Below are 20,835 nucleotides of genomic sequence, written 5' to 3'. Positions count from 1 at the left end.
AAGGCCTGTGATGAGGGAACCCAGTGAGAGGCTGAGGATGACAGAACCAATGGATAGAAGCTTTCACCTCGGGCTGCTATACCCACATGGGCCTGTGCCCTGTCATTTCCAAGCAAAGTCCGGTGTGAAGGACTGCTTCTGATGGATCAAAAAGCTGTCAGAATGAAACCTGAAAGCTTACTCTCCCTTCATCAAAGCTCCAATAACAAAAGCAGCCCATGCACTGATTCCTGAATCAGCTTTATTTCTCTGCATAAGGAACCCTGCACAGGCAATTCAAATTAAAACAAAATAAATATATGAATATTCATGTAAAACTGTCCTTTCTAATGAACAATTATACACAATGTACAATTCCATGTTCACTGGGCGGGTTTACAAAAATGTACCATTCCCAACTAAAAATGCACCAAAATGGTTCCATGCAAACTTATCAAAAGTGACCAAAAGTATGGAGGGAAAAACCTGACTGAGAGCACTTTGTCTTTTTTTTTGTACAATCACAGAAAAATAAAAACATCTAATCTTTGTTATCTTTAGAGTAACTAAATGTGGCCACTGTTTATAATGTCGGTTTATGTTCCTAAAACATCTATGTAGTTACCATAAAAGTGTATCAACATTAAACTGGAAGTGAACATTATCGAGAAGAAAGGGGTGATGGCACCCTCGGTAGTCAGTAGTCAGTGTCGGAGCCCTCAGCGTTGTCCACGTTTCGCGAGAGCATGTAGTTGTCCATGTCGATTGATCGGCAGTTGTTGATGGCGTAGCGCAGGCGCTCAGCCATGACCAGCTGGCTAGAGTAGGGGGGCAGTCTCAGCTGGAAGAAGCAGGTCTGTGAGGTAGGCAGACTGTCGTAAGGCTGTGGAGAGAGAGACCCAGAGCTGTGACTGCAGCATTAGGGGGTCATGGCAGGGGCGGGTGGGGAGCAGCGCTACTCATAACCACCGCCCCCAAGGCAGGAGAGCATTTCTCCCTTCCTGCAGGTGGGCTCCACGAACAGGACTGACTGCATGGCCACCTGGAGAGCAAGCAGAGGCTTGGCCGTGGTAGGGAGAGCGCAGGCTCTGGTGTCCTGTGGCCACCTAGCTTTTGGTGAAGATGGTTCTTCCCTCTCCTCATTCTTCGAAGGCCCTCCCGTGTGACATGAGAATGAGCCCTGCCTGGTGGGGTACTTGGGAGAACATGCTTCACATGGTGCCTGCCACAGAGCAACAGAGTTCACTCCCTTTCACCAGAGGGTGCAAACTTGAAGCTGCTATGGATATGTGCCAACAGAGCCAGTGAAATGGAAGGAACAACTCTGAGGGAGTCACCACACTCCTCCCCTCACTGTCCTCCTAGTGAGCCTTCTGCACCCTTTGCCTGCCATCCCACCACCGCTCCGATGAGGAAGGAGCAGTTAATGAAACCCCAGCCCACCTCTTTAACTGATGGTGATACAGTTATTTAAAACAATAATTATGATGCTTAGTAGCAAGACAGAAAAGTGCTGGGGATAGATTATTAGGTGAATATAAATACAATTTATATAAAGTTCCAAACATGTCATGCAAAAATGTGTATGCTTGAGGAATTACACAAAAGTGAAAATGGATACCACTAGAGGGACAGGGTTCCTGTCTCTCCCTGCAAACACTGTTCTGCCCTGCAAACACAACTGTTTTCCAAACTATCTATAATGACAGAATGATATATACTGTTTTTATAATTTAAAAAAAGTTTCAAAAAAAGAATCTGCCCTCTCTTTCTCACTGAACTCCTGGAAACCAGCCCTCCTTTTTGGAACTCGATCAGGTGAGTGCATTTCTAAGAAGTGGGAGATGGAAGGCCCAGAAGCTCAGCTGTGCCAGAGCCAATGACAAATGCAGAAAAACCACAATCCACAAAGACACTAAAGGGGAGTGTCAACAGGTGGCTCTGATCTGGAAACTGGAAAAATGGTTTAAAAGTCACAAAGGAAAGACCAATAGTGGTCAGTTTCCTGAGGATAAAACTTTCCAGGCAGGGATGTTTAGTGGAGTAACTCCTGGGATGGCAGGGTAGCCCAGAACAGATATAAGGCAAGGCTCTTTTCCAGAACTGAATAGAAGCAAACCATTTCCTCCTCTCTGAAGCAACAAAATAGATTCACAGCTTTTAGTTTCTGGCAAGTCATGTAGAAAATTCATGGGAAAGCTCTTTTCATAGCCTTTCCTGTGTGAGGCCTCTCCAGCAAGCCTAGCATAGGAGTAGAGCCCAGGCAGGCAGCCTCAGGAGGCAGCAGGAGAGGGCCAGCTTTGACTACAGCAACTTTCAAGGGGTAGTTACTGGAAAAATACCAGAAAGGCTGATACTGAAACTTGATGAAACTGATGGGATAGGCCCTTGTAACGAGGTCCTATTTTCCTTGCTGTTTCTGGAATAAACACTATGGGCCCAGCTCAGAGGACTGCCCAGCTTTTGGGGGGTTAAGAAGGAGAAAAGAGGGGACACAGACACCTCTAACTTAATGTTGGGCTTGAGGGATGTACTAAGTGTCCAGGAGATGGACATAAGGAGATCTAAGTCTGCCCTAAGGAATAGTTAGGAGGCATAGGAAAGCATCTTCTTGGAGGAGATGACATTGGTATTGGGCTTAAAGGATAAATAAGTGCTTGACAGGTATACATGGAAAAGGAATAGGAAAAGAACTTTCTAAAGCAGAGGCAAAAGCCTACACAAAGGAATGGACATTTAAAAACAGTGTCCATGGGTGGTCTTGGAAGTTCTCTGGTGGCCTAGTGGTTAGGATCCCGGGCTTTCACTGTCATGGCCCAGATTCAATCCCTGGTTGAAGAACTGACATCTCACAAGCCATGTGGTGTGGCCAATAACTGCCCCCCCAACCCCCAACAACAACAACAACAAAAACAACTAACCAAAAAAACAGTGTGGTCTATCAGGAGAAAGGCAAGCAGCCGTAATGGCCAGAAATAGTTAAGTGTCAAGAGGTGATATCAGAAAGCAGGGCAGAGGCCAGACTGTGGAGGTCTTTAAGGCCGCTAAGGTGGTCAGCGTTTGTCCTGGAATCAACACAAGGGGGCCCTGAACAGTGTAAAAGAAGAGTGGCACGGTCAGATGGGTGCCTGAGAAAGAAAGATGACTCTGGCAGCAGCATGCATTTAAGGCTCTAAGCCGTTTTATTCCTGAGCCATCTGTCATAACGGCAGCTGGGCTGGTGCTCTACAGCAGGGGCCTTTCATGAGGCTGCAGAGAAGCCGCACTGCCTGTTCCGTGATGCACACCACACACGTAGCCACAGAGCATGTTACTGCTGCTCCCCGTGTTGTCATGTTCTTCCTGGAGCACGTGCTCCAGTTAATGGTTAGTATCTTGGTGAAAACAAATAAACAAGACCGTGTCCCAGTGCAAAAGTCACATGATGAAAAGGCACAGGAAATACAATGCAGAGGTAACAATGATGGCCCTTCTGCCAAGCTTGGCTTTCATTCAGGAAGATACTGGAAGATTCAGTGAAGGTTGTTGGTTGTGGTGTGTTTTCTACATCCATGTAGGACTATTTTTTTTAAATTGAAGTTACGAGATGTTTCTAAACAAGTTTTTCCTGCTTGATTAAAAAGAAAAAAAAATCTGGAAATTCCAAGCTTTAATCCTGAATTGGCAGGCCTACTTGAAGCCCAACATGCAAGCAACAAGGAAGCAACAAAGGCAGACATTACCAGAAAGAAAAAATATCTTACTTACCCTATCAACCTTCATGATTTGAAATCTCTGAGAAATATCAGCAGTGTTGGCTGGTAGTCGAGATCTTCCAGACACAAACCTCATGAAAAGCACACGCTCCTCGTTGGAGAACTCCTCCAGTGTGTGCCAGAACCACTGCACCAGCTGATGCTGCTCATCCACCTCCCGGTACCGTACCACTTTCTTCAAGACTTCTACGGAGATCTCAGGCATCCCACACACCATCTGCTCCAGCTGCTTTGCTGTGAGGAGGGACAACAGCGGCACAGGGACGATCCAGGACATTCCTTCTCGGACTGCAGCCACCTGCTCCCAGGAGAGGTTGTTCATTCAACATCTGTGTGCAGACTGGGCACCCATGGTGGACCCAATCGGGTCGGGCACCTCATGTTGCTCATCTGCTCCCAGGCCCTCTACTTGTCCCTCAGAACTGGTATGACTGCACACGATCCAACCTTCTTGCCTCTGACCCTTTGTTAGAGTTTCTCCCTGCTTGTGGGATTCATACATTCTTTCTTGTCCCAGGTCAAGTCAATTCAGGGGCCCACCTTCCCAGCCCCACAAAACTCTAGCCCACGGGGGCCCTTCTAATGCCAACCCCGCCCACTCACACTCCTAACCACACATGGCCACAGGCTGTTAAAACTGCTCTGTGGAATACTTCATCTTCTCACCAGGGTAAGCAGCTTTTGGAGGATGTGTCTAGGGCTTCTACTGTCTTTGTAATTTATATTTTCTTTTGAAAATAGTTATATTCTTTTTGTAAAAATCATTTGTGCTAATTGTAAAAAAAAAAAGTTAGAAAAGTACAAAGAAGAAAGTAAAACTGAGAAGTCCTTTCATAGGAAGGCAGTAAAAAGGATAGAGAATTTAATTAGGAGATGGGTCCTGAATCCCAGCCCCACCACTTCTTTTAATTTTCTCATCTGAAAAAATAAGGCAAATAATTGCTGCTCACATGATTATTATAGGTATTTTAAACGAGTCTGTAATGATTGGGTAGTTAGCTTTTGTTAGCACAGTGCAGAGAACAGATCAGTTGAGGAGTGCCGAAGGGGTGCGGTCAGAGGCTGCCTACACAGTCTGTTTGGCGAAACTACTCCAAGGTTATACAATAGAGCATACTCTAAACAGAGACCTACCACTGTTCAAGGTTTGTTTCATAAATAACTCCTCTACTCTTGGTCAGTTCAGAATCATCTGCCAAACCAGAGAACCTCAGAAGCCACATCTTGAGGAAGGCCATGGAGTTATGATTGTGTAAGGCTGTCATGCCCAGGGCTAAGGAATGAACGGGCAATAAAGACAGTCTCTGCTGACAGAAAAGGGAATGCCCCAGCCAAAATGTGCCAAAAAACAAGCTGAGGTACATGGATGGCTGCTTGAATGGGGAACAACTGGGACAGCTATAGGAAGAACACGGGGTTCTAAGAGACAAGGAGGAAGTGAAAGAGGAAGGCGGCATTGTTATCAAGAAAGGAACAAAGCCAGGGCAGAGCAGAGCACAGCTGCTGGAGAACAGGTCAATCTGGCCTTTATAGGAAAGGTCAGCACAAGAGCCTGGATACCATAGTTAAACCTGGTTTGTGATCGTGGCTTTGCCTTGGGCACATTACTTCATTTCTCTGGACTCCGTGCATTCATTTCTGAAATGGTGATAGTAATTTCTATCTCCCCATCGAGTAACTATGGGGAAAACTGCACATGTAGGGGGATGCTACCACATCTGGCATGTTGGAAGTGACCAGGGAATTTATGGTCAGTTATTCAGTCTATAAGGAATAAGCATCTTTAAGCACTAGAGACAAATCCTAAGCCCTGACTGTGTAAACAACATTGCTGACAGGATCCACCCTTACTAAGCTAAGGGGTATAGTTTTCTGATTAGACTTGGCCCAAAGCCAGAGTCGAAGAAGGAACCAGGAGTGAAGAGTATAGAATATATATAATTCAAAGTACTACACAGCCTCAGACCCTGAATCCAACTCTTGAGAAAAGCCCAACATCTCTGCAAATAAGGTATTACTGAATTGGCTACAAAGGACTATATAACCAAAATCACCGCTTTGGGACACAGTATTCATTTCTAAGGTCACTTATCATACTCCCATCATTTACTAAATGCTTACTACACATCAGCACAGAACAAGGATATATAAGTTAGATATAAAAAAATACACTCTTCATTCAATGTCTCACATGCTAATTAAAGAAAGAAGACCCAAACTCTGCAGCCTAATTCTTAGTCTACAATTCAGAAGTATGTGATAGCTTGAGGAATTTCTAGGTGACAAAAAAGATCTGCACAGTTACAGACCTAGAGGAAAGAGGCCCTCATGGGATCACAAGGCCAGCCTTCAGGAATTCATTCACACGGACCCTGACTGAGCTGGAGCAGGACACTGGGCTGGGGGGCAGTAAGACATGAAGACAAAGAAGACTGAGGAAAAGTGAGAATAAGAAGGTGGGTTCTGAAGGCCTGGCCGAGGGCTTGGCCTCCAAGCCAAACACTGGCCAATTCAGGGCTCACCTAAGGCTTTGAGTAAAGAGCAGACCCTGAGATATGGCCTGAAAAGTCTCTGAATAGGGACTGAAATATAGATACAGATTAATCAACACCGTGAACTCATACACCAAAAAGCAAACCTCTCAAATCTCTCATGTGAACCTCTCACCTGTCGGTCCATTTCATGAAGTCGATATTCAATGGCCCTCTCCACATATTCTTTCCTATTAGAAAACGTGAGTGGGATACTATTTCCACCAGGGATTATAGGAACCATTTTGCCATCAGCGCTTTGGCCAACAAAAGAATCAAGAGGAATCATCTATGAATAGAAGAAAGAAGAATTTTTACTCCATAGTAGAAATGACCACAAAAAGTATGTTACACACAAATACAGCAGAACATCAACAGCATCAGAAATCTTATGGATGAAGACAAGGCAAATGAGATAGCTGATTAGGCTACTTCAGGGGTTCCCAACTTTTAGGATCTAATGCCTGATGATCTGAGGTAGAGCTGATGTAATAATAATAGAAATAGAGTGCATAATAAATGCAATGTGCTTAAATCATCCCCAAATCACCCCCTGTCTACCCCCATCCATGGAAAAATTGTCTTCTACGAAATCAGTCCCTGGTGGGTACCAAAAAGGTCGGGGACTGCTGGGCTACTTGATGAGCAGGGAGTGCTGACTCATCTGGTTTTCATTAAAAATGCAGTTGAATCAGTCTCCAAACCAGGTTTGATGAACTCTGGCTATCCCAGGCCTCCTGGGTTCTCTCTGTCCTTCACTCTAACAAGCAGAGAGAATGGATTAAAGGGGAAGGAGCAGAAGCTGAGTGCTGGAGCTGACTCCTGGAGCTGACTGTTAGCAGCTATTTAAACTTCTAGGTTGAACTGCTAAGTGTAGCAATGGTATACGGCATGGGTCAGCTGGACAGCAAGCAGAAGGCTATATCTGAGTTTTACACAGGAAAATTCTCATCAACACCAGCGGAAACATGGACCAGCCAGGATTTACCTCATGGAAACTCTCCTCAGTAATCCCACTGTCTTCAATGTGAAGAATGCTGTTGAGAGTCTGCACGTAGAGCAGATCCACCTCTTCCAGGTCTTCCAGGGTGAGTGGAACACAGCAGAGCTGCTTCCACACCAGAGGGGCCAAGTGGAGGTCCAGAGGCTTCTTTGTGCGAATGGCAACCCCCATTAAGATTCCTAAGAACTTAAACTGCATTAAGTGTTCATCAAGGCAGGCAGAAGGATTAAAAAGGAACCTGCAGAATTAAAGGAAATACTTCAAACAAAGTTGTCCTCATTTCTATTATAAACAAGTTATCAAACAGCTAAAGCATTAGTCTAGACCTGTGCTGTCCAATATGGCAGTCATTAGCCACATGCAGCTATTTAAGTTAATTAAATAAAATTTAAAATTCAGTTCTTCAGCTCCTTTAACCACATTTCAGGTGTTCAATAGTGACCTATGGCCTACTGCTATTGTTCTAGATGGCACAGGGACCATATTTTGAATTACTTTGAAGAACCATAAAAAGGGTGAGTGAATGCTCATTAGTCCTTAAGCTACCTGCTCAAAGATGCCCTATTTCCTAAAATCATTTATCCTTTACATGTATACCTGTGGCAGATTCATTTTGATATATGGCAAAACCAATACAATATTGTAAAGTTAAAAAAAAAAAAAAGTCCACGAAGCAGGATCCAAAATTCAAAATTTGACAAACACAGGAACAATACATGATTGCAAATACAAATTGCTGTGACTGGATAGCATTTCAAAGGTTTTAATGAATTTTAATTCATTGAGGGAAGGCCACGTGGGCCTTCAGAAATACAAAAGAAGTCTGGTTTCATTTTCAAGTCTGCACTTCCTCTATTCCTCTATATTATAATTCAGTTGGTCTCATAATAAATAACAAGTCATGATGTAAGTGCCTCAGTTTCCTCTCTGTGAAAGGAGAACAGTAACAGTTCCTACTCCTTAGAGCTATAATGAAGATTCAATGGGATAATCCATGTACAACACTTAGAACAGTGCCTAGCATATAGTAAATGTGCACTGTTACTGTAGACATTCAGTAACACTTGCTGACTGCCCTTACCTGTCCCTATTGTAACCCACTTCTGCGGTAGCATTGGGAGATGGTATAAGAAGGTCCACAATACCAGTTTCAAGTTCCTGTAGAAGAATGAACAATTTCTTTAGAAACGCAGTTAAATGTATCACGAAAATGAACCAATTAACATTAAAGATCATGTTGAACAGAGAATATTGAGGAATTTATAACACTATATGAGAAACAGCAGTCTCTGTAATTATTTTCGTGGCTGTAACTTAAAATGAATTTAGGAACTCCCCCATGGAAAAAATGTCCTGCAGTACACAGAATAAAGATGAAAAAGCCAATCCAGGGCCCGAGCTGGGGTATCTCTGAGCAGGGTATAGTGACATTCAAATAAACTTAATAAATGATAACCAAGTATTATTTTAGATACAGATTTATCAGAAAAATTCTGATACGAGGCAAAGCTGGAAGGATCAGAGCTGATTTGGAAGCAAAACTGTGACTGTAGATCTTAAAATATGGACTTGTTCAAACTCTTAAGATTTGTTTTTCTAATTTCCTTGGACCCTGGCTGTTCTTTGTTCTAAAAGCACCAAAATAAATGGGAGCACATGAGTGGTCCTGGATTTGTCTGTTACAGAAGTGTACATATGTGTCATTGCTGTTTCCTCTGTCTGCTATACAGAACAACAGATGGTAAGTCATTGGTAGATGGCCAAGCACTGGCACTAACTCAGAAACATATCTTCACGAAGCATTTCACAAACCCTTGCAATAATTCACATATACATTACTAATAGCATGGCTTTATGTAAGCATCACAAATGAATTATTGCTTAGATTTATAAAAACATGCCACAGTCATCACTGGAAATAGTAAAACACCCACCATCCGAGTGGACAACTCAGCAGGGGACACTGCATGAATATACCTGGCACATCTCTGTGATTGTGTCATCAAACACTCCTCCGGCGTCATCAGCACCTTCTCCAACTAGCTTAACCTTCCAAGCTCGGGAAGGCAGACGGAGGTCTGAGGCATTCAGTTTAACTACTTGTCTCGCTATTTGAACAAAGATAGGCTTACATTTCCGTCCTCTTTAAAAGAAAGAGAAAACAGAATAAAATATAATGCTCCCAAATCACCAGAAATGTCACTTGAAGATATTCTCCCATCAGTGAAGGAACAGGCCAGCTTAACAGCAGCCAAACACTGTGCTAGGCTCACTGTAATTACACTGGGTACTGACATAAAATACTATTACTATTCTACTTTACAAATGAGGAAGCTAAGGTTACAGAGATGAGTCAGTTGTGAGTCCCGTTAATGAAATGTACACATATAGCGTGCTAACCTGGTTGATATCCTCTTTACAGTAATTTGAGGTCCATAGTTTTTGCCTTGAACCATGGTTTTTCCTATAGAGCGCACCATTGGGAGGGTGTAGACTCTTGGGGCTAACAAAGGCCGAAGCTGTCCCTGCACAATGCCCCATGTTCCAGCATTATAATGAGACGTACTATTCTGTAACAGAAAGTAAGCTTAGCAGAAATGGTACAATCTAAGGCTTAAAAGAAGTAACATGTCACTTTTAGAAATGCACTTTAAAAGCATAAATCTGGGTATTAGCCCTTATTGGCAATTTATTCAAAATATTTTTCTGATAAAGTATGATTATTATTTTTAAAATACAGAAAAAGACATACACATAAGCACATAAATAAAATCATTCCCTAATATTACCATATGGAGATGGCCCCATTAACACTTTCATTCACTTCCTTCCAGTTGCCTTCCTTTCCACATTTTCAAGATTGTACTATTTATATAAATTTTGTTTTTCTCACTTCAATTTATACCATAAACATTTCTCTCATTAACTATAAACAGGATGCTAACATTCTGTTAGTGCTGCACAGTATTCAGTTGCCACGTTGATTATCTATTTCCAACAATGATTTCTCATGTCTCTCATACACTCATAACTGGGTTACCAAAAGGATTTTTGACTAACAGTTTTACAAACTAATACACATTTTGGCAGGCATGCCTACACATTAAACAAACAAACATAGCCAGCTTTCTTTCTTTCTAAATTACTAGACTGTTCTATAAAGACAATCAAATCAGCCAAATTTACTTTATCTCCCCACTACCCCTCCACAGGGTATGTTCATTTGTAAGGACAGCAGGAAGGCTCCAGAGTTTCTCACACTCACTTATACAACCCCTTTGACGGAGGTATTAACACTTTTGTGTGCTTAAGTTTTAAAATCATACACTACAGTTTGTAGAAAACACATGTTTAGTCATTCATACTTCTTTGAACTTTCGACAAACCAAAACACTGAAGGAAGACCATTTTGTGTCCAACAGCATGATAACCTATATCTGGATCATCCTTAATCCAGCAATAAAATAAGAACAGAATTGTTGCCTTTTCTAGATCTCCTGGGTGCTAAAAGCATTAGCCATGGAGGAAGTATCTGAAGACTGAAAAAAAGGCCCAGGGATGTGGTGAGCACAGCACAGGCACTGCTTCCTAAGCCAGCGCGTTACCTGGTTGTTGGGGCTGAGGTTCAGCAGCCTCCAGGATGAGTACATGAGGTCAGAGAAATGGTAAAGCAGCCGGAGCCTGGCCCTCGCAGTGTGAATGCTCACCTCCCTCAGAGCCCCGTACTGGGGGGGCACTGTATCGGGCAGGCCCAGCTGCAGAGGCACTGACACACCTGCCCAGAACACAAATGCACAATTGTAAAGGAAAATGCAATGTTTTCATTTTTAGCATTTTGAAAAATTTCAAACGCATACAGAAGTTGCAAGTATATAATGGAACACCCATTCCCACCACTTATAATTAATATTTTGCTATGTATACTTTATCACTTATCAATTCCTCTATCCATCAATTCATCTTACATTTTTGATGCACTAGTGTTGGTTTGTAAAACATCTTTTTTATTTATCATTATGGAAACTTACTTTTTTCTCCTTTAATTTACTTTCCCATTTACCTATGGACTTAGTTTCTTCGCACACACACATACAAACCCAAAACAAAACAAAAAACCCAAATTCATTCTTTCATATTCAATAACATTTCATTCTTGACATCTTCATAATAACACAAGGTGTGGACCAGGACCAGAGAGGAAGTTCTGGAAAATGGAAATGGGCAACTCAGCAGAACCCCCTCCCACACTTACTAGGGCTCTGACAGAAAGTTAACATGACAGAATGAAAGATATGAGTCCATGATTCATGGAGGTTTTATACTAAAGAATAAGCTCTGTAGAAGCAAAGACTACAAGGACTGTATCCATGGGTATCCTCTTACAGAAATGCACAAAACTCTAAGAATGAGATACTCAACTTATTCGAGTTTCCTGCAAATAATCATTTGTACACCTCAGTTCTCAGAGGTATTTTCCTATTAGTTAAAGCTAACATGGACCCCCTCTGTCCATGGGGGTTGCAAAGAGTCACATGACTTAGCAACTAAACAAACATTTACTGACTACTTCTATGTGCCTGACACTGTTCTAAGAGCTTCATAAGAACTGATTCATTTACTCCTGCAGTTCTTTACAATAGGTGCTATTATTATGCTTTTTTTATAGACAAGGAAACTGAATCTCAGGGTCACCCAGCTCCCAAGTGGCAGATTCAACCTGAGCAATGTGGTTTTTGAGTCTGAACCTTTAGCCACCATGCTGTCTAGTCTCTGTCCCGAAGTGGAAGGGAAACCCTGATGGAAGCTGAAGAAGCCCCTGAGAACCTGAAATTGTCAGTGGCCTAGCAGCACTGCTCATTCTATTAGAACATTCTTGTTTGGAATCTACTTGGCAGGCCTACCTTGTTCTCTAAGGGTATCTAAGAGAAAACAATCGGTATGGGGAATTTTCCTCAAGGACCTGTGGCTAAGAAGTAGGGGGCTCCAAAAAGGGATAGGAAAACAGCTCTCAGGCACATGTCTCACTTCAGGGACATTCTAGTGCCTCAGATACCAGAGAGGACTTGATGGTTTATGAAAGAGGTAGCCCAATATGAAGAAATGCATAGGATGATAAATATCATACTTAAGGGAATGGTTACACTTGTGGGGAATGATATGCATTTAATTTTCTTTATATGTTTTGTAGATCTATAAGGTTTCATAATAAATTAAAAGCAAAACACACAAAAGATAGAAATATCCCATCACTGGAGTAAAATGGTAACAATTTTTTTTTCTGCTGTGCCAATGTATACACAACATCATGTTTCAAACCACTGACTTGGGTGGAGAATTCGACAAGTGGTCTCAGGGCTTTTCATCTTTATTAACAGCATGCCTTAGAAAGCTATAATTCATCACTTTTACATACAAAAAATACTTCATTGCTGTTCTAAAATTATAAATTTGCTTGTCTAAGTAATATGTTTTCTTCTTTTGGGGAGCAGAGAGGCACTGCTATGTAATGAAGTCTGTAGGAGAATTGCCTACTTTGAAAGTATCTGCAGTGCTGTAGCACAAAGAGTGCTTTGGTTGTGTGGGGGAAGGTCTGATGGCTTCAGAATGGTGCCTGGATGCAGTGTGAAGCTGGCAAGCAGACAGTGCAGCTGGGGTGAAAGAGAGGTTGCTGGAGCACAGCTATTTCCTCCCTCACCTGGTGCTCTTGGCGGGACAGGCGGCGCTGTCCATGCAGCACTGTGGCAGCGGCCAGCTGAGATCTGCCGAACATTTTTCCCTTGCAGAACTGTTACCAGGGTTGGTTCTCGAACGTGGTTGGTATGACCTAAGCCAAGCTGGGAATAAATTACAAATACTCAGATATTCAATTAGAAAGAGGAAGACAGAAAGCCAAGACGATAAAATTTTGTCTTGGATGGTAGCAGACATAAATAAGTTATTATCTGTATCAAGCAACAATATGAAAATAATGAAGTTAATTTGATTTTCTCTATCAGAATGATCCTCATAGCTCATTACTGTCTCCTATAAATTAACCTGCAACAAGGCCGTTCCAACTCTAGCAAAGGAGTCTCAATGACTGAAAACATCTTTTCCACCTCTAGACAGGAAATAAATTCTTGGAAAGTTAAAAAAAAAAAATATATATATATATATATATAACAGAATGATCCCTAGAGTTTTTACTTAAAACACACTGATTACTTGATTTTTAACATAGATTGCCTGTGTAACAGTAAATAAACAATTATAAAAATACACACAGAATAAAATTCTCATCTCCAGATCTCTGTTCTTCGGGCCTGACTAGGATACCCAGTGTTTTGGTGGCTGAGCACCTCAACATCATCAGGCAGGATAATGTCAAGGTCCACCAGGGACCTTCCAAAGGTGTCCCCACATCAACTCTCTTCTCATTAAGACAATGTGCAACCAGAGTGATGACCAGCTTCCCCACCTGTTAATATAATGATGAGGAGACCACAGAGCCAAAAGGAGGCTACTATGAATAATACTGGACCTTGAACTTGAGGGCTGCTGGTTCTAGAGACAGCCGTAAGTAAAGCAGATTTACAGAGGACGGAGATGTGGTTCTGCATGTGGAGCTGAAAGCCACTGTAGTAGGAGGAATCTCAGACCTCCTCCACCAAAGTACATCCCAACTCCACACACAGGATAGGCTGAACACATCAACCTCTTGAATCTTTTGTCAATCTCTTACAGGCTCGGTTTATTGCTCTGCATAATGGGAGTGACAAGACCTCCTGAACAAATATACTTTGTACACTGTCATATCATAAAATATAAAAGTATTGTTGTTTTATTCTTTCCATTTTTTCAGATCAACTGATGCTTCCAGTACGTAATCTCTCTTATTACTGTAGTGAAAATGATGACGATTATTGATGATAGTAGCAAATACTTATAAATACAAATACCTGGCCATTTACTATGTGCCAGGCGCTTCTCAGTGTGTACACACACACATATATTGAGTTAATCCCCTTAACTACATTTGTATTGCCATATTTCTCTTTAAACAATGATACATTTACTAGGGCACAAGCAACAGAGAGATACGCACAACTGGACTCCAAATAATCTGTTGTAGAGCACGATGATGTGCTTGAGGCCTTGTGTAGATATTCTGAGTTTCTAGCTTATATCTTTGCCAAATGAACAATTCTGTCAGATTTCTAGACATGAGAGAACAGCAGTGAAGTAAATATTTACCTGACCTTCTGAATTGCTCCCCCAGGCATACACATCTCCAGTTGATGCCAATGCAAGTGTGTGTTCAGCTCCAACAGCCACATCTTCGATGACCACTCCAGCCAGGACAGGGATTTGCTGTGGTCGATTGTGATTGCGAGCACGCCCTTCTGGCAAGCCTATCAAGCGATCTGAAAAAATAGCAAAAGGACATTTATGGATGGTACACCATAGTCCTTTTCTAATTTCTAATGAGTCATTTAATGTCTATGGTGGTATGGCAATGACATATATATCTCACTGGGGCAAAAAAGGGTTTTCTGGTAAGGTATACTGGATTCTGAGTGGATAAAGTTTAAAACTGCTTCTTTGCAAAATGTCACAATCTCCTTATTCATAAAAATAAATGAAATTAAATCTAAAATGATTAGCTTACTTCAAACGAAGAGGTTACCTCTAGCATCCTCATACTTGAGAGGACTTGCACAAAAGTTACAAAGGCTCTAGAGTTCTTGCAGCCTAAGAAAACACATCATGCAACCTTTCTTGTTCTCAAAGCCAACTTCTCGCCTTATCTTTGCTGCCAAACTCTACAAAGTGCAGGCTAGTTCCTGTTGTTTCACATGCTGTTTGGCTTGGCCACCTTCTGTAGCCTAACTTCCATTCTCATCACTGCACTGAAACTACTCTCAAAAGCCATGAATAGCACCTAACTGCCTACTGCAGCCCACAGAGCTCTACTTTACCTTCTGATAATGTGGCCTCAGCTCCTCCTGCCCCTCAGACACTGCACTGTCCTGGCTCACTGGCTACCTCTCTCTCTCTCCACTCCTTTCAAAGCCAACTCTCCTGAGTCCTCTTCCTGTGCTTACATGCCCTTTACTCACATTCCAGAGTTTTATCCTCTTACTCTTCTATCCCATGTTCTCTCCCTGGGTTTCTTAGAGCCAATTTATATGGCTTTAACTACAATATTATCCATTAGGCAAACCAACATCTCTATAAGCAATCTCTCTGGAGTTTCAGACCTAAATCCTCAGTAACTTGCCAGACTTCTCCATACATGTAGCCTAGAGTACATGGCCCAAATTCAATATGACTAAAACTAAGCTCCTTGTCTCTTTCCCCAAAACCAACCCCTTGTCCTGTCAGTGGTGTCAACATTCTTCCAAGACTAGAAACTTCAATCACAGCTTATTCCTTCCTCTTCTTCACAACTGCCTCAAACACCCTTCAGTCACTACAACTTGCCAGGAAGTTGACTTACAAAAGTGAACAGGTTTCCAGGGATATGGATGGCTGGATTTGGATTTACTTAAGATTTGAATCCTGAATCCTGTGAATTCCTAAGACCTGAGCCCCCCAGTCCCTGCAAGGGCTGGGAAGTGAGGCAGGATCCAGAGGAGCTCTGGTGGTCAAGGCAGTCTTTGTGGCAGCAAGGTAAAAAGGCAGCAGAGATGAGGAAGGGAAGGCTTTGGCAGGAATTCTTCTAGCAAGAATGAAGGCTCTGGAAGGGGGGGGTGATCAATGAGGAGGAGAGTTTGTCCTAACAGCAAACATCATGTAAGAGGAGGTGAAAAGTAGCTGGGGAATGACAGTCACTCATCAACCAGAATGAGAAGTGACTCAATTTAAGCATTTTCTATCTAGCTGGAGGGCACATATTTCTGTAATACATGTGTGCACAAAATAAGCAATATAATTAATGCCTGGAAAATGCCTTACCTTGACCAAAGGTATACACATGACCATCTTTGGTTAATGCAACAGAAAACTGAGTTCCACAAGCAACCTTTTTTATTCCAATTCCACAAAGGACATCAACTTTCTGCAAAGTAAAAGGGTAAGGGACATACTTTAAAAAGAAAAACACTCAAATTTGCCTACTGGTATGTATAAACTCAAGGACTATCTTCCAGAAAAATATTAATACTCACCCACCTATTTCCAGTCAAATCCACACTCCTAAATGTTATTTTCTCATACTGCTCTGCAGACTACCTGAATTTGGGTGAGTTCTATAGGGGGTACAGGATGTTTGACTAAAATCCTCCAGCACCCCATGTGAAGTGGAAACACTGCTCTGCACAAGAGAAACCAAAGAGAACTCTATAGCTATTTCAGATTAGATCAGTCGCTCAGTCGTGTCCGACTCTTTGCGACCCCATGAATCGCAGCACACCAGGCCTCCCTGTCCATCAAAAACTCCCGGAGCTCACTGAGACTCAAGTCCATCGAGTTAGTGATGCCATCCAGCCATCTCATCCTCTGTCGGCCCCTTCTCCTCCCGCCCCCAATCCCTCCCAGCATCAGAGTCTTTTCCAATGAGTCAACTCTTCGCATGAGGTGGCCAAAGTACTGGAGTTTCAGCTTTAGCATCATTCCTTCCAAAGATCCCAGGGCTGATCTCCTTCGGAATGGACTGGTTGGATCTCCTTGCAGTCCAAGGGACTCTCAAGAGAGCCTTCTCCAACACCACAGTTCAAAAGCATCAATTCTTCGGCGCTCAGCCTTCTTCACAGTCCAACTCTCACATCCATACATGACCACAGGAAAAACCATAGCCTTGACTAGACAAACCTTTGTTGGCCAAGTAATGTCTCTGCTTTTGAATATGCTATCTAGGTTGGTCATAACTTTCCTTCCAAGGACTAAGCATCTTTTTTTCATGGCTGCAGTCACCATCTGCAGTGATTTTGGAGCCCAGAAAAATAAAGTCTGACACTGTTTCCACTGTTTCCCCATCTATTTCCCATGAAGTGATGGGACCGGATGCCATGATCTTCGTTTTCTGAATGTTGAGCTTTAAGCCAACTTTTTCACTCTCCTCTTTCACTTTCATCAAGAGGCTTTTGAGTTCCTCTTCACTTTCTGCCTTAAGGGTGGTGTCATCTACGTATCTGAGGTTATTGATATTTCTCCCGGCAATCTTGATTCCAGCTTGTGCTTCTTCCAGTCCAGCGTTTCTCATGATGTACTCTGCATATAAGTTAAATAAACAGGGTGACAATATACAGCCTTGACGAACTCCTTTTCCTATTTGGAACCAGTCTGTTGTTCCATGTCCAGTTCTAACTGTTGCTTCCTGACCTGCATACAAATTTCTCAAGAGGCAGATCAGGTGTTCTGGTATTCCCATCTCTTTCAGAATTTTCCAGTTTATTGTGATCCATACAGTCAAAGGCTTTGGCATAGTCAATAAAGCAGAAATAGATATTTTTCTGGAACACTCTTGCTTTTTCCATGATCCAGCAGATGTTGGCAATTTGATTTCTGGTTCCTCTGCCTTTTCTAAAACCAGCTTGAACATCAGGAAATTCATGGTTCACATAGTGCTGAGGCCTGGCTTGGAGAATTTTGAGCATTACTTTACTAGCGTGTGAGATGAGTGCAATTGTGCAGTACTTTGAGCATTCTTTGGCATTGCCTTTCTTTGGGATTGGAATGAAAACTGAACTTTTCCAGTCCTGTGGCCACTGCTGAGTTTCCCAAATTTGCTGGCATATTGAGTGCAGCACTTTCACAGCATCATCTTTTAGGATTTGGAATAGGTCAACTGGAATTCCATCACCTCCACTAGCTTTGTTTGTAGTGATGCTTTCTAAGGCCCACTTGGCTTCACATTCCAGGATGTCTGGCTCTAGGTCAGTGATCACACCATCATGATTATCTGGGTCGTGAAGATCTTTTTTATACAGTTCTTCTGTGTATTCTTGCCATCTCTTCTTAATATCTTCTGCTTCTGTTAGGTCCATACCATTTCTGTCCTTTATTGAGCCCATCTTTGCATGAAATGTTCCTTTGGTATCTCTGATTTTCTTGAAGAGATCCCTAGTCTTTCCCATTCTGTTGTTTCCCTCTATTTCTTTGCATTGATCGCTGAAGAATGCTTTCTTATCTCTTCTTGCTTTTCTTTGGAACTCTGCATTCAGATGTTTATATCTTTCCTTTTCTCCTTTGCTTTTCGTTTCTCTTCTTTTCACAGCTATTTGTAAGGCCTCCCCAGACAGCCATTTTGCTTTTTTGCATCTTTTCTATGGGGATGGTCTTGATCCCTGTCTCCTATACAATGTCATGAACCTCATTCCATAGTTCATCAGGCACTCTATCTATCAGATCTAGGCCCTTAAATCTATTTCTCACTTCCACTGTATAATCATAAGGGATTTGATTTAGGTCATACCTGAATGGTCTAGTGGTTTTCCCCACTTTCTTCAATTTAAGTCTGAATTTGGCAATAAGGAGTTCATGGTCTGAGCCACAGTCAGCTCCTGGTCTTGTTTTTGCTGACTGTATAGAGCTTCTCCAACTTTGGCTGCAAAGACATAATCAATCTGATTTCGGTGTTGACCATCTGGTGATGTCCATGTATAGAGTCTTCTCTTGTGTTGTTGGAAGAGGGTGTTTGTTATGACCAGTGCATTTTCTTGGCAAAACTCTAGTAGTCTTTGCCCTGCTTCATTCCGTATTCCAAGGCCAAATTTGCCTGTTACTCCAGGTGTTTCTTGACTTCCTACTTTTGCATCCCAGTTCCCTATAATGAAAAGGACATCTTTTTTGGGTGTTAGTTCTAAAAGGTCTTGTAGGTCTTCATAGAACCGTTCAACTTCAGCTTCTTCAGCATTACTGGTTGGGGCACAGACTTGGATTACTGTGATATTGAATGGTTTGCCTTGGAAACGAACAGAGATCATTCTGTCGTTTTTGAGACTGCATTCAAGTACTATAGCTGTTTAAAGAACACTAAAAAACCAGGTAAAGCCACAGGCTGCTCCCAGTCAGATTTTTTTCTGCTTTCAGAGGTAACAGTAACTGCTTTATATGTTCTTCAGAGAGGCAGTCCTTCCCTTCTGTACCTACTGCTGAGTATTTACCAATCCAGCTATCAAGATGTCACAGACTATATATGAGAGTGAAATCTGGAGTTGAATGTAAATTGAATACTTGTAAATCACGCTGTTTGTTAAACATATTAGAAAAATCCACATAAAAAGAATGTACAAGAGTTCTGAAGAGCAAAGAAACCTTCTATAAGGTGAACAAAGACTCTAAATTATTGTTTATGCACTGGGCTTTCCTATTACTTTTAAAAAGGCACACACCTGTATAATTCAGTGGTAATAACAAGCTGAAATGGCAGCCACAAGCAGAGTTACAAAAGATTGTTCACATTTCCCTTCATAAGATATCCTGGGAATATATTTATACTTATTTCTTCTCTATATGGGAGGTAGTTCTACACTATTCAGTCCATGACAAAGACAGATATTTGTCCTTGCAGAATTTTTATATCCAGTTTAGTAATTAATGACTTATTTAAAATAAGGTCTGCTGCTGCTGCTAAGTTGCTTCAGTTGTGTCCGACTCTGTGTGACCCCATGGACTGCAGCCTACCAGGCTCCTCCATCCATGGGATTTTCCAGGCAAGAGTACTGGAGTGGGGTGCCATTGCCTTCTCCGAAAATAAGGTCTAGAATGATGGAAATTTAAGAATAAGCAAAGGAAGCTTCTATATTTCATTATGAACTATCAAAAATGTTAGAAGTAAATTACTTCCAACTAAAAAGAGGTACTGACATAGAAGAAAACCATGGTGTCTGCATCCCTAGATTAAAGACAATACTGACCTGAGGTGAAGATTTTGCAGTGGAATTTCCTAAACCTAGTTTTCCATAGTCCCCATCTCCAAAAGCCCACACCATGGAGCCATCTGCTGACACCGCCAATGTGTGGTTTAAGCCACAAGCCACCTGGAGAAAGAAGAGGGTGCTCAGTAAGGCAAATCACAATACCTAAAATACATACCCATTTCTGGGACCCTTTTTATTCACTTCAGTGAAAATGTTGGCTCTTTTTTCAGAAGATTTGTATTGGTTTCAGGGTTTTACATATGTTAACCAAATATGTCATGAAGAAAATATTCTTATCATTCACAAACAAAAGACAACCTTCTTTTCTTCAAAGAAAAAGCTTTCAAATATCTATGGCTAACTCTGAATTAGACAGTACACAAGACAGGAAAAAAGTACATATGATTAAAAAATACTCATTCACACCAGAGACAGTCTAAGGAATAATAAAAGATAAAAGATAGTAGAAAATAACATTTTATCTCCTCTTTTCATTAAGAGAGAATCTCAACATGTATAGGTCATGGACAATTATTACTTAAGAGCAGCAGCTACCAATATGCTGCAATTCCGCCATCTACTTCCAGGATACCGAACAGGAGTTACTATATTATTTAAAGGTTTCATATCAAGTTGTATTATGAATAGGAGTGTGAAATATTCACATCCTGAATTATGACTTTCATTTGTTAACCAATTACCAATTAGGCCAAACAAAATGTACA

General features: G+C 41.7%; 1 protein-coding gene across 20 annotated transcripts in view; it reads right to left on the bottom strand.

The window, feature by feature from the left end:
- Nucleotides 1–219: 219 nt before the first annotated feature.
- The window catches only part of HERC1 (HECT and RLD domain containing E3 ubiquitin protein ligase family member 1), a 232,895-nt gene continuing 212,279 nt past the window's right edge, over nucleotides 220–20,835 (bottom strand). For 19 of the 20 annotated variants that reach the window (XM_061431034.1, XM_061431032.1, XM_061431035.1 and 16 more), the window contains 12 exons: nucleotides 20,108–20,230; nucleotides 16,206–16,308; nucleotides 14,502–14,671; nucleotides 12,964–13,102; nucleotides 10,874–11,043; nucleotides 9,669–9,838; nucleotides 9,246–9,411; nucleotides 8,350–8,426; nucleotides 7,254–7,506; nucleotides 6,402–6,554; nucleotides 3,727–4,032; nucleotides 220–862 (listed from right to left, as the gene is read on the bottom strand). In XM_061431034.1, coding sequence (XP_061287018.1) covers nucleotides 677–862; nucleotides 3,727–4,032; nucleotides 6,402–6,554; nucleotides 7,254–7,506; nucleotides 8,350–8,426; nucleotides 9,246–9,411; nucleotides 9,669–9,838; nucleotides 10,874–11,043; nucleotides 12,964–13,102; nucleotides 14,502–14,671; nucleotides 16,206–16,308; nucleotides 20,108–20,230 — 2,016 coding nt within the window. In that variant the 3' untranslated portion in view covers nucleotides 220–676. Of the gene's footprint in view, nucleotides 863–3,726; nucleotides 4,033–6,401; nucleotides 6,555–7,253; nucleotides 7,507–8,349; nucleotides 8,427–9,245; nucleotides 9,412–9,668; nucleotides 9,839–10,873; nucleotides 11,044–12,963; nucleotides 13,103–14,501; nucleotides 14,672–16,205; nucleotides 16,309–18,689; nucleotides 18,796–20,107; nucleotides 20,231–20,835 lie in introns of those variants that run through there. The other variant, XM_061431050.1, reaches the window with a different exon arrangement.

Source organism: Bos javanicus, chromosome 10, assembly GCF_032452875.1.
Source record: "Bos javanicus breed banteng chromosome 10, ARS-OSU_banteng_1.0, whole genome shotgun sequence".
NCBI lineage: Eukaryota > Metazoa > Chordata > Mammalia > Artiodactyla > Bovidae > Bos > Bos javanicus.
This window is presented reverse-complemented; position numbering and strand designations above follow the sequence as displayed.